Consider the following 13,797-nt stretch of genomic DNA (forward strand, 5'->3'; position numbering starts at 1 on the left):
ACGACGGCAAATCAAACGGACGTCAGCCGTATTAGAATCGGCGGTGCGATGATTCGTCGAGGGAGAGCTCCCGGCGTGGGAGGTTACAGGATGCGGTTCGCCTTGTCGAGGGGGCGTGCAACGTGAAGTTGTAATGCATCCAAGAATCAGCCTGTCAGCGTCGAGTAATTACTCATCGTCGCTCAGCAAAGCAATAGTGGCAGGGACAAGTGAGACTCGGCTGGGACGGCGCGTGGCGGGCGGGTAGCAAGTCAAAACTTGAGGATGGGGGCAGGCAAGACAACCCAGGTAAATGACCCAAAGTTGATGATGCCGCGGTGGGTGGAGGGCAGTGAGGCCGTGGTGGTGGTGTGAGCCGGGATACGTGGGTTGCCGCTTTGGGTGCTTGTTAGGTGGGCCATCATGTCGTGTAGGCGTGGGGAGCATCATAGCTACAGCTGGGATACAGCGTGGGAGCGTGGGATGCCAGTAATAGCTCCGATGGACGGGCCAACCCAAGCCGCTTGGCTTCGGCCGCCGGAGGAGACGCAGGAGAGCCGCCGAGATTGATGGCGTCACGACTCTGCCGCCTCAACGTACACCAGTCCCTCCTATCCACGGCGAATCCACTGAGCACTAACTCTGTCGGCACATCTGGACTAGGTATAAACGAGGGCAAGGCACCAAATCCACGACCAGCCATCACATCCCACGAGGGGCCACGCCGTGATCACTGCTGGCTCGTGGTGTCCGAGGTTCCGTTCTGGGCAACCTGCTTGATCACACCGGGGCCAGGATCGACGAACCAAGGCCCATAAGGGAAAAGCTGGCCCCTCTTGGCACTGTCGGAGTGTGATGTAGGGGTTCAACGGCCCCAAGGGTTCCTGAAGAACCGTTGCAAAAAGGGCTTAAAGCGGCTATTGTGACTGCGAGAATCGGGGCCAGTAAGCAGGGCGCCAAGATCGAGGCTAGATGATGAAATAGCTTGCCGATGAGAGGATCGCCCTGAGCGAGCAATAACAAGGTCCTGATCATCGGAACCGAAGTCGCTTCCATTGGGCAAGGGACCCTCAACGGTTCGACCCGAGCTGAAGGAGAGCCCTTGTCATGATGGTTGTTCGCGTCGATTCATCGACCCATGTGCTTGATCTTATCTAACGTAGCTGGCATGACACGGCTCGTGACTTGGTAGCGGCGCTGCGCTTGTGCATGTCCCAGCAATGCCATTTGAGGCATCCGGCCACGAGGTCAAACAGGTGCGTGGCTCACCGATGTTCTGTTGGTAGACGAAGTGGCGTCCATGATGAGTCTGCAAGGAGCCGAGAAATCAGAAGCCGGGATTCTCTGGCAAGGAGAATTTGGTTTGGTGGTTTGAAGGTAAGGTACAGGATGAAGGGGGTAAACAGAGAGGGCAGAGGGGTGTGCGCGGGATGATGATCGATGACACGGGATATGAAGATGAGACAGCAGCAGGCGACAATGAGTGGTTCAACCAGACTGCTTCTGATGCAGATCGAGGAACTGAATATGAGCATGAGACGAATAGCTTGGATGGAGGATGTACAAGTGTATTGGGTTTGGAGCCGTCTCAGTGGGCGCTCTATTACCTTGGCTACGAAACGAAAAGATTGACTGTGAATGGAGGAAAGGAAGGATGCGATGGCTCGTGGAGCAAGCCACAGCACATGTCAGGCAGGAAGAGGGTGTGATGATGGCTCAGATGCGAGGTGGTGATGACCATGACAAGACGAAACGAGACACGACGTTGGTTGAGATGGAGGAGAAGAGATGGGAGGAGAAAGTGATTGCGGGGACAATGCGGGTAGGAAAGTGGGAAAAGAGAAAATGCCCGGCAAGACGAGACGAAATTATGAGGCTCAATAACCGAACGATGCTCGGTCGGCACAGGCTCGGATCCCCGAGACAGATGCGGTTCCGGACGACAGGTGTGGTTTGGAGGTTGAGGTAGCAGCACTAGGAACAAGGCACGTCGTAGCGGTGTTGGAGTTGAAGCTAAAGTCGACCGACATGACAACGGCTCGATGTCAGAAGGGAAGGGAAGAAACTGTTGCGGTCACGCAGACGACAGCCGTCGGACTAGGCCGGGAGCGAGATACACTCAGACCTTGCCTGGCCTGGCTGAAGCCGTGGATGGATGCAACGACAACGCTTGAGTCGTTTTTTTTTTTTCGTGAAGCAAGGGAGGAGTGGAAGAGCGGCGTACGGCGACGGCGGCGCCTAGCGTCAAGAAGCGGTCGGTAGTCGCAGAGTCGTCACAGGCGGAGGAGTCTTCTGCCGATGCGGGATGCGGACACGATGGATGGATGGATGGATTCCGGCGGCGCGGGTGGGTGAGGATGGTAGATGCCGTGATGAACGCTGGTGATGGTGGATATTTTGTCCATGGGCATTGATGATGTAAAGTGGAGAGGGTGGTGTGGGCTATGGCCCTATGGGCGTGGGAAAGTCGTGGGGTTGGCGACCTTCCTTCTGTTAATCCAATTGTTTTGAGATCCATGGAGTGGCTTCAGGTTCCCGTTAATCTCCTTTCAGTTTTGGAGCACGTCCCTGAAAGAACCGCCGTTAATAACTAGCAGGGGCGATCTAGTTTAGACGTTGTTAGCGGGTTATAGGACCATCGAACATCTTCAGAACGATGGAGGTGAACTCAATCCGCCTCCTCCTTCAACCTCCCGTCAAGCAATTGCCGTATGAGCTCTGTACAGATCGCGGAGAGGAACCTCTTTCCTGTCGTATTCCTGGGCGATCTTCAAGCCTAAAACCTGGGCAAGCATGTACCTTCCAGATGAAGCAAAGTACTACTTCGGCGCTCCAGATGTACTGTAGCCACTTCAAAAAAAAACTCCGGGCATCCACCGATGTGTCCATCAAGTACCACAAAGGGATCGCCCTAGGAAACTCGCCGTTCCTCTCAACGCGGCCGGCGTCTGTTCACCTGCATCTTCTAGTTCGCCGAACATATTCAACCGTATTCACGCCCCAGGAAAAAGGTCAGGCCCATGTGGACCGAAACCCCAACGACCCTGGGCGCTTCGGTACGTGAACCCCCAAGCAGAAGGAGAAGCAACATCTCCAAATCCTGCCGAGCAGTTGAGAAACCACCCTGGGCGGTGGCTTTCCAGCTAATGTTGCCATCCACGTTTGTGATTACCGGGATCCGCGATGGGAGCTACTGTAGGTACTCGTCCCTTCGGAACGGGAGTTGGATGCGATGCTCTGCTGGACGAACCAACAAGTGATCTACCTTGACCATGGCGTTTGCCCAAGGGTTCTCGGCCTAGGCGCCCATAGCGTGGGATGGGAAGCGGGGATTGTCTGACAGAGCGTGATGGTGAAGGAAAAAGAAGCGGGAGAAATCTACAGTACCACGTCGTCGACGACGGAATGGCCTCTTCCATGGCCATCCCACGGGGAATTCCATCACCCAAGTCGTCCCATGCCTGCATAATAGCTCGATATTCCTCCCCCTCCATTTCCGTCCTTGCGACGCTGCTTGCATGTCCGCGGCCCGGGGTTAAGCACCGTCTTCGGGGCTTGAGACGGGCTTCAGAGCCAGATTCTGCTTCTCTTTCCGAGTTCCAACGTCCCGTCCTTTCGCTCTGAAGCGAAATTCTCCACTTGTTCGATCGATTCAACAAGTCTGCAGCAAGGCTATTCCTCACTTGAATCAGCCCTTTGTATACCCTTTAATGTTCCGCCAGGTGTAACTGCATTCGCTAACGGATGCACAGAGGGGGGAAAAAAAGAGGCCCAGCTCCGAGGTCCAAAAAGAAAAGAAAATTTTTCAATTCCCCTCCTGCTCCTCGGCTCTCATTCGATCGGTACCTGTTCAAAGAAGAAAAAACAGTCGAAACCGCAGGGGTGGCCCGGCCCACGGGCCCAGTGTTAAGGGACCCCTGGTCCTCTCGAGCGTCGGTAACCAGTCAACCTCGCGCTTGGTGCTTGACGCTACTGTAAGTTGCTAATTAGATCTTATCAGATCCGGTTTATCAGATCATCAGATAATTCCCTCATCTCCACTCTGGAGCCCAAATCCGCACCGGCGCCTTCTCCCGTTCACCCTCTGACCCCCCCGAGGAGGCCCCCAAAAATCCACCATGGCCTTCTGTCCGCCCTGTAACTTATTCGCCGCCCTCGGTCGACATGACTGTACAATACCCGGATCCTCGTCGAGCTCGCCAATCACGGCCTTGTTGCCAACCCCATCCCTCTCCCTCGTGCGGGACCACCCCCTCGCTCTCCTCGAACGACGTTGTGAGACCTGGATGATCGGCTCAGATGGCGCCGACGCCGTCTCCCTCCGTCCTTGGAGTTCGTCAGGTTTCGGTCCCATGAGTGACGGTTACGTGGGACTGTGTAAAAGTTTCAGGGGAGGAGAGCCGTCATCGGCGCCGGCCAAGGCGTTTCGTGCCCTTGCCACGAGCCCCCGATCCCACGGAGTAATAATAGCCCCCCAGGACTTGGCCCAGTGGACTGGCACTAACTGAACTGGTCCCTCTTCACTGGGCCAGCTAAGATCACAAACATGGTCTCCGGCAGTGACACCATCTGCTCCCTTGAACTTACAAGGACCCAGAGGGCTAACCAAGCCCGCCCTGCGTCGTTCCCAGGGCTTTTTACATATCTTATCTGATCATCCCAATCGATCACCACCGAGGTCGCACCATCGCCGTCGTGTTCGTCGACCGTCTTTGCCCTCCGCGGTAGATCCCTGACCAGCTCTGTCCCAGTGGTCCCCGACTCTCAACAACCCCCACTCCGCCGGTCCGGCTCCTCCTCAGGACGCAAGCTTCACGCGTGGCCATGACCACCCCACTTTGATGAGCGAAGCTGAAGGAGATGGCCGACGAGAATGAAGGTGAGGGAGCTGCGAGTGAGTGTCTGAGGGCAGGGATCAATCGAGGGAAAGTCAAGGCAAGCAAAGGATACAGACGGAAAGACTCCCTGTCTCTATAGGGCGCAGAGAACATGCGCCCAGAGCCAAGTGATATTTACACCTAGTTTTGAGTGAGAGCTCTCGCCGGACACATACGCAAGCACGCAGCAGACAAGATTCCTCGTCGTACCCGTGCGTCTAGGAAGCATCAACGTGGAGGCACAGCCAGTCCTTTCCCTTGCCTCTCGTCGTTTCGATGCCGTCAACGTAAAAATGTCCTCCCACTCAGCCCATCTCTTCCAGACTGTGGCCGTCTCATGGGCCCTGACTTGGAATCCCTGCCCTCTCCTCTGCCCATATGCTGCCCATCCTTGCCGCTTTGAACCTTGACTGCCGGACTCTACCCACGCCGCCACGCATGCCCGGAGGGTCCCTCCACACCCGGGGCCTGTGACGAGTTGGGAAAGCTGTTGCAATTTTTTTCCTGCCGTGGCCCGGCACGATGCTGTTCGGAGATGACGGGTGGGATGCGGCGTCTTGGGGGGAGCACTCTCTCTCACTCTCAACCACAACGGGGCAGCGCTACGGGACTTCACGGTCCCTCGAGTCCCTTGGACCCGTTAACGAGGTCCACGGGAGGGTCCACGAGGCATGCCGCGGCCGTGGACGTGGACGTGGATGTGGTCACGGAGGCGTCGACTGCGCGACATTTTTTTCTTCTTTCCCTTTGGTCCCCTTGCGCTCCATTGCAGGCAGCTCTGGTAGTTTGGCGCTTTCGTCCTTGCCTCATGATACTTTCTTGACCTGCCTGCTTCCTGGCAAGCCCCTACCTGGTAGAGTAACGACCCAAGACAGGGCCTGCATGAGGCAATCCCTGGATCCCCTTGTGTGTAGTGCTCGTCGAGCACTCACTCGTCGGCTAAACCTCCCGCCCCGAGGGGGGTCAAAGAGCCGCCTCGGAAGCGCGTGTGTCCAGCTCTCCATCGGTGTCGTTCACTAACAAGCTCCTCACAAGCTCTGATGACGGATCTTCTTGAGGATCTAATCCCCCAAGGGACAAGATACATAGATGACAAAGGAAGGAGAGAAAAAAAAAAGAGGCCCTTGGCTTACGGGACCCATTCAAGCTAGAAGCTAAGGTCGGCGGTTTTCAGAACAGAATGGATTGGATATCCACGCGCCCCCTCCATTTCCGATCCCACCCTCGCCCTCCACGCACGCCGCAGACCGACCTAGTCAAGCTGGGCTGGGCTACTCAGGCTGCTGGATGCTGCTCACTTGCGTCTTTCTATCCCAAGCATAGCTCCATCGGCCGTCACCACTCCCTCCCACGCAATACTTGCTTGAACTTGCTTGGTTTCTTGCCTTGGTGCTGCTGCTGCTTCTGCTGCTCCACGCCCAGGACGGCCGGCACTGGACAACGACGAGGCATCCAGAACCGGCTCGGCTCTAGTGGGCTCTTAGCTGCGTCCTTCCCGGCTCAGTAGTGTCTCCATTCCATGAATCCCTTCTCCCCCTTCCCCATGTATCATCGAGAAGGTGTATTCGTATGTACGTGCGGCGGACCGTGGTTGTATTAGCATCCCCATGGAACTGACGCCAATGTACCTCAACCGCCTCATGTATGTACCTAGTCGTGCCGTCGGTTCGCGCAGAGCGCCGGTATGCGTTCTTTGATGTACCTCGTCGCTCTGAACCCGCACGCCCGCGCTGGCTCGCTGGCCCAGCCTCGCAGCCTCCTCCAGAGTTGTGTACTTGGCCGCTGGTTCTGCTGCGCTGCTACTCCTCATGGGACCCGTAGTCTTAATTTGCTCCGAACTGAGAGGTGGCACGCAATGGGCCGGATGGGACTAAGAGAACGCTGTCGCCTGTAGATCCCATCCCCGACTTGACTACAAAATGCCCATATGTCCCCCCCATCCCCGAGGCATTGTGTCCGTCTCCTCTCCTCTTCTTCTCCATAACCCTAAGACCTTCTCCCGAGAGAGACATCTCAAGAGCTTCCTTCATCATCTCAAACTCTCTCCCATCGTCCGAGATCCCATCCCACCTGGTTCGCTCTTGTTCCGTTGGTGTTTATACCCAATTGGACCACCAAGGAGACCTCGCTTGACCTCGTCACACTCCCGTTGGTCAAGCTCAACCGCGGAACTGCCACGCTTCTCTTGTGGCTAGAACTGTCAAGATTCTCTCGTGCGGAACGATAAAAAGCAAGCAACCCTCTTTTGCAGCCGGTGTCATCCGTTCCGGTTCGCTTTTAAACTGGACCTTCTGCTGGCCTTGTCTCCCACGTCACGACTCACGAAGCAACGACTCTCTGTAGGCGCATCTTTTTTTATAAAAGGTCGTCTTGCCCTCAATTCCCACTTCTTTTTCACCATCTAGACATATACCCCTTCACTACTCCACATCTGGATCCCAATTGCTGCTGCCGCCACCATGACTCCCCACAGCGAGGTTTCTCTTAACGGCGCCGAGTCCGCCCCGGCCCTGAACGGAACCAACGGTACCAACGGTGCCGCCAACGGTCATCACGGACCTACCAACGGCACCACCAACGGAACCACCAACGGAACCACCAACGGAACCACCAACGGTAACGGCAACCATGCCGCTCCCGTCACCGGACCCCGAGTCTACAAGGAGCGCTCCAAGTATCTCGAGGCCGCCCCCGCGGATTCCGAGTTCGACCTCATCTGCGCCGGCTTTGGCCCCGCCAGTCTTGCTGTCGCCGCCGCCATCCACGACGCCCTTGCCGAGGGCCAGAAGCTCACTCCTGATGGCTCCGCCCCCAAGGTCCTGTTCCTCGAGAAGCAGACTCGCTTCGCCTGGCACGCCGGCATGCTCCTCCCCGGAGCTAAGATGCAGATCTCCTTCATCAAGGACCTGGCCACTCTCCGCAACCCCCGATCCGAGTTCACTTTCCTCAACTACCTCCACTGCCAGGGCCGTCTTGTCGACTTCACTAACCTGAGCACTTTCCTGCCTGCCCGTAACGAGTACGAGGACTACCTCCGGTGGTGCTCTTCCTGGTTCGACCACGTTGTCCAGTACAACAACGAGGTCCTCTCCATCTCCCCCGTCGACAAGGAGGCTGGCGCCGTCAAGAACTTCATTGTTCAGGCCCGCAACGGCAAGACCGGTCAGATCCAGTCCTACCGCAGCCGACATGTCCTCGTCGCCGCTGGTGGCCAGGCTTCGCTACCCAAGAGCCTCCCCTCCAAGCACCCTCGCGTCCTCCACTCCTCTCAGTTCGCCAACTACGCCCCTCAGATCCTCACCAAGCAGAACGCTCCTTATCGCGTTGCCGTCATTGGTGCCGGCCAGAGTGCCGCCGAGATCTTCAACAACGTCCAGAACCTTTACCCCAACTCCAAGACCTGGTTGATCATGCGCCAGGAGTTCCTCCGACCCAGCGACGACTCTCCTTTGTAAGTTGCATCACAAAATTCTAGGTATTTCTTGCTAACCCGAGCAAAGCGTCAACACCGTCTTCAACCCAGAGTACATTGACAGCATGTGGCCCCGATCTGCCAATGCCCGTCAGGCTCTGCTTACTGAGGCCCGCGCCACCAACTATGGTGTCGTCCGCCTGGAGCTGATTGAGCACCTCTATGAGAAGATGTACGACCAGAAGCGTGAGATTAGCGACGACGAGACTCAGTGGCCCCACCGAATCCTGGCTGGTCGCGAGATCGCCAGCGTCGACACCAAGGGCGACGTCCTGGAGATCAAGGTGCAGAACGTCCAGGATGGTCCCCTCGATGGCTTCGTCAACGAGGAGATCCTCGAGGCTGATCTTATCGTCGCCGCCACTGGCTACAAGCGCAGCGCCCACGTTGACATGCTCAAGGACGCCTGGTCCATGCTGCCCAAGACTGTGTCGGGGCGCACCGAGTTTGGCAAGGGCGTCAACGGATGGAACGTCGAGACCCCCGAGGGCGAGCGCAAGATCGCCGTCGCCCGAGATTACCGGGTCAAGTTCTCCCCCGGAGCCGTTGCCGACAACTCTGGAGTCTGGCTGCAGGGCTGCTGCGAGGGTACTCACGGGGTAAGTGTTGCTACGTCAGAGTGTAATTATGCCTGTGCTAACTGCATCTATAGCTGAGCGACACCCTCCTGTCTGTCCTGGGCACCCGCTCGGGCGAGATTGTTCAGTCGATTTTCAAGCAGTAAAACGTCACGTCACGACAGCATGAATGAATTGGTAGTATAATACGGGTAGCAAGGGCAGCGAAAATAGTCGGCCGGACCCGATGAGCAATCATCCGGCCTGGTCATTTTTATATCCTACTTTTTCTTTGAATCATTTATACCGCGATTTTAGCACTCAGAATGGTGGATTTTCAGCTCAGTTTCTTTTTGGTGTTTTCTAGACCTGGATAGGGCCCCAAAGAGGGCATCAAAAACAATTCGACTCTTTCACTATAAACACTCCTATCATGCATTGCTTGTCCTTGACAATTGATCATTATCCAGTATCATCATCATCTTTGTCTGAAAGATTACTTTAGGCTCTCCCTCACTGGCTACAGTACGATCAGAGGGTGCCAGCCATCCAGGTCAACCGTTCTGAATGTCTCAGGAACATGCAACACTACCGCGATGCTGCACGTCGCCCAATCTGGCTCCTATTCGACATCCAGGCGTTTTCTTCTTTAGCCAGCCTGATTACTCACCTATAGAAACTCGTTCGATGTTCCCTTTATCCGCCTCGGACCCCGTCGTCTTCCGCCGAGCGTAGCATCTTCTGTAGGTCACAAAACGGTCAGACCTTCTAGAATCGGCAATGGCTGCGGAAATCTTTGGACATGGCGATGACATCGTCCGGGCCGAGCACAAGAACGTGTCAGGAAAAGCATGGGCTTGGCTGCGTGCATGCGGTGGCTCATGAGCCTATCACCACCGCATCCCGCAGGTGTCCGTCTCCGGGCAGCTCCGAAGCCCACCTTGTATCTCGTGAGTTGACGAGCATGCTTGTTTCAGCCGTATCTAAACTGAAGGAAAAAAGAGATGCTAAAGTCTGGAGATGTGATGCGCAGCGCAGGCGGCGGGCCGGGCACCCTGGCATCCCTCCATTTCGCTGCAACCCACAACGCGCACGCCCACTCAGGACACGGATTTCCACCTTTGCTTTGCTCCTGGGCCTCGTCACGCACTCGCTGCATGACGGGCTAATGTACGTAAAGAACCTGCAAGAAATCTCCAAGGCCAGTGAGTGACAGACAAGGATGCGTTTTGGACGCCGCCCAGAGCAGTTTAACCCCCGGCTACAACCTACCTATGGATGTAAGGGAGAGTTTGACCAAGTAGCAATAGGAAATAAATTCCCTCGAGTCCAGGCCCTGTTTCGAGTTCTATCTGACTGAGCAGTAAGAGAGCCGAGTTGACAGGGTTGTGACTCCTTGTTAACTGCTGTGCTGTGCTGTGCTGCAACTCTCTTTCAGGCGCCTCTTTTTCTGACGCCTCTTGGGTTTGTTTTTTCCCGCCTCCTCATGCAAGGACAATTGCCATCCCATTGCCTCGGCTCCGTGGCTCTTTGACCTGTGAACAGTTCAGCCCATGTGCTGTTAGCGTTTGTGCCCAGGACAAGGGCCATAGGACCCCAGGTAGGTAGGCCTGGCTCTTCTTCCAGAGTGCCCAGAGAGCTCTTGCCCAGAATGCATCTTCGTGTGACGCTTCGACGAATTGTCTGTCGTGTCGTGTCGTGTCGGGGTGGATTCGATTCTAACCAGGGGGTCAAAGACGGTCAGAGCTGGCCAGGGTCATGAAGCGAACGAGCCTTTTTTTTCCGTCCTCCTTCCTTCTGAAGCTGGGATTGGAAGACTCTGTCCATTATTCATCCATCCCGTGACGCTACGCTCCGAGACAGAGACCAGAAGCCGAGAGCAGAACCCATCCTCCGGCCGGCAAATGACCCCATCCTTCGTTGACGTATCGCATCGATCGAGTGGGACGGAAAGCGGAGCGGAGTTTTGACTTGACAGCGCGGGCGGGCTAGAAGCTATCCATTTGCAGCCAGCCAGCCAGCATTAATCACGGATCGGATCAGCTCAGCAGCCCAGCACACGCAGCGCAGACGCAGCCCAGCCCCAGCCAAGGCACACGACTCTGAGAGGTATCCAATCCTGACCTCGGCACGCCGTCCGTCAGCTACGTGGATGACAGCCTGACTGACGACTTACTGGCTCTCCCCCCGCGGGACTTGTATTACGCTACGCTACACTACCTTGTCTACGCTGCCATGCGGCGGCTCGACGGCGCCGGCGCCGGCTCTGGGGCTTCGGGTCCAGCAGCGTCGCCGTCACCTCAGCCTACTGGTACTGGTGCTGCTCCGCCGCTGCAGCGTCTTCCCGTGAATCCACGTCGACACAAGGTTGCTCCAGAACGGCGCAAACGCGTTGTAACAGCGTAAGTCGAGGTTTGAGTCTCTTTAATCCGTCTGTCTCTCCCTTCATGTATCCACCACAAGCCTCCATCCATCTACATGCATGTCCCAGATTCCGTAAACACAAGAGATCTTACCCTGTCTAACATGTCGTGTCTCTCCCAAGGTGCAATGCCTGTAATATCCGCAGAGTACGCTGCTCAGGCGAACGTCCTTGTCGCCAGTGCAGCTCGTCCTCGCGTGAATGCGTGTATCCCGTGCCCGTTGAAAAGGTCACCATTACGCGTTCTGAGCTGGAGGACCTGAGGCGCAAGGTCGACCTGTACGAGCGAGCCCTGCAGGATACGGTACCCGAAGCCATCTCCAGCGCCGTGCCTGATGCCACGAGGCGCCACGAGCTGCTCAGCTTACTTGGTCGTTCGGACCCTTATCAGGCTACTGGGGGCTTGGCCGCAAGTGAAGCAGCCAGGACGCCACTGTCCAGCGTGCAGCCTAGTGTTATCGCTGTGACGGCGGCTGTCGATGGTCAGGTTCAGCTCGTCCGGGCACCATCTGAACTCCCTCCGCCTCAGCAAACCGACCTACAACGGCAATACCAGCATCAGCCGTTGCCCCAAGTTCAATTCCAGGATACCCCATTCCCTCAGCTTGCCGCGCCTCCCATTGTCCAAGTTCATCACCATCGACAGGACGATGAAGATGGCGTATCGACTGAGGGCCGGTTGCTTCACGATCCTGATGGACACGCCCGCTTCCTCGGCGAGACAAGCGGCGCAACGTTTCTCGACTACTTGAAGGAATTCATGACAACCGTCCTACCTCTCGCATATCAGAATCTTCGTCCAGGTTCTGACGGCAGTGCATTCTTATCCAGCCTTGGCCGCTATCAAACATACGACTCACGACCTTTACACGACCGAGATGTCGACCCTTTCTGGTTCCCTCCCCGGCCTGAAATGGAATATATGCTCTCCGAGCTACGATGCTTCCTCCAGGACGGTAACGGTAACTGGCAAAGCGGAGGTATCTACTGGTGGGGAGACCTCTCATCAGCGCCCATCCTCCCTCCCATGGAACGAGACACTCCTCTCGCCCGCTTAAACAAGTGCCGCCATCTCGCCTTCTATCATACTGCCTTTGCCGTCGTGTCTCAAGCCACTGCGACACCACCCCAGGACTTGACTGTAGACTCTCATCTGAGCGAGTACTACTTCAGTCGTGCCCGCCTTCTTCTAGGAAACCCCCTCGACATTACACGGTTCACCGGCAACGAGGTGTCGACGTTAACATTAATGGGCTTCTACCTGATCGAGATGAACCGTCGAGATGCCGCCTACATGTGTGTTAGCAATGCCATGCACATCAGCATCATGCATGGAGCCCACCGAGTATGGGCAGACGAGGGTGGTAAAAGAGCCTTCTGGACACTCTACGTCCTCGATCGATACTTGAGCTGCCTAATGGGACGCCCCCCTACTATCATGGACGATGCCATCCGACTTCAACTTCCATGCGACGCCCCGTAAGTCAGAACCAAGACCTCATGAGCAGCTTTTGTTGACTATTTCATAGAGGAATGCCTCCCGCCGATGGCCTAAAAGCTCATGTTGAACTTTCGCGTATATCCGGACATATTGTGTGCAACACATATCGTGTTTCTCCATGGGATGGCAACACAGGGCCGGTTAGGAACCTTGAAGAGGCCATCAGACTGCTTGATGAGTGGAATCTTAATCTCCCTCCCTCTCTTCAACTCTCAAGTACAGGGTTGAGCGATGATCCAGCTTGTTGTCTGCTACATATGAGCTACAACCAGGCAAGCCCCAATAACCTGCTCCATAGTTGGATCTGCGACTAACACCTGTCTGAAGCTGATCATATTAACCATTCGGCCCCTCTTCTTTGCTACAGTGAAGAAATCATTTGCAGAAAGACTAGTCACGCGACAATGTTCTCTCCGTTCCCATCCCCAGCTCCCTCAACTCAAACGCTGCACCGCCGCAGCAGACCACAACATCCGCCTCGCCCGCCAGATCCTAGCCCTCAATCACCCCCGAAAGCTCCTCCAGGCCGGTCTCCACTTCATCTTCAACGCCGCCATATGCTTGATGCTGCGGGAGCTAGTAGTAGATGACGAGGTCGCCGAGCCTAGGGATAAGAGAGTCCTATGTCAAGACCTTGACTTTGTCATTGCCAGGTTCGAGGATGAGAGTCGGATTGGGAGCAACTACGGTCGAGACTGCGCAACGGTTCTTCGGGATCTTCGCGTTCTCGTTGGACGCCTCCGGACGCCAGTCGACACCAATCTCGAACCGCTACGCTCCAACGCCATGCCACAGCAGTCTGCCACCACGACCTACGATCCGATCGAGAACCGGACCACTGTAGACATGGGACAACAATGGCCGGAGAAGTTGACTTCGGAGGCCCTCCAGCAGCCGATTCTCGTTGAGCAGGGACATATCCTCTATGATGAGTTGGTCTCTTGGATTGACGGTGATTGGCAATCATACAGCGGATATCTCATTTAACA

General features: G+C 56.0%; 2 protein-coding genes across 2 annotated transcripts; both read left to right on the forward strand.

The window, feature by feature from the left end:
* Window positions 1-7,315: 7,315 nt before the first annotated feature.
* On the forward strand, window positions 7,316-9,052 carry NCS57_00306800 (L-ornithine N(5)-monooxygenase; the record flags this gene model as incomplete). Its single annotated transcript, XM_053053082.1, has 3 exons — window positions 7,316-8,307; window positions 8,357-8,927; window positions 8,981-9,052. 3 exons carry the CDS (start codon window positions 7,316-7,318, stop codon window positions 9,050-9,052), a joined length of 1,635 nt encoding a protein of 544 aa, XP_052918328.1.
* A 2,068-nt stretch (window positions 9,053-11,120) lies between these two features.
* On the forward strand, window positions 11,121-13,795 carry NCS57_00306900 (Zn(2)-C6 fungal-type domain-containing protein; the record flags this gene model as incomplete). Its single annotated transcript, XM_053053083.1, has 4 exons — window positions 11,121-11,287; window positions 11,431-12,786; window positions 12,837-13,080; window positions 13,136-13,795. The coding sequence occupies 4 exons, from the start codon at window positions 11,121-11,123 to the stop codon at window positions 13,793-13,795; spliced, it is 2,427 nt and encodes an 808-aa protein (XP_052918329.1).
* Window positions 13,796-13,797: the final 2 nt, after the last annotated feature.

The sequence above is a fragment of the Fusarium keratoplasticum genome, chromosome 2 (assembly GCF_025433545.1).
Source record: "Fusarium keratoplasticum isolate Fu6.1 chromosome 2, whole genome shotgun sequence".
NCBI classification, from domain to species: Eukaryota; Fungi; Ascomycota; class Sordariomycetes; order Hypocreales; family Nectriaceae; genus Fusarium; species Fusarium keratoplasticum.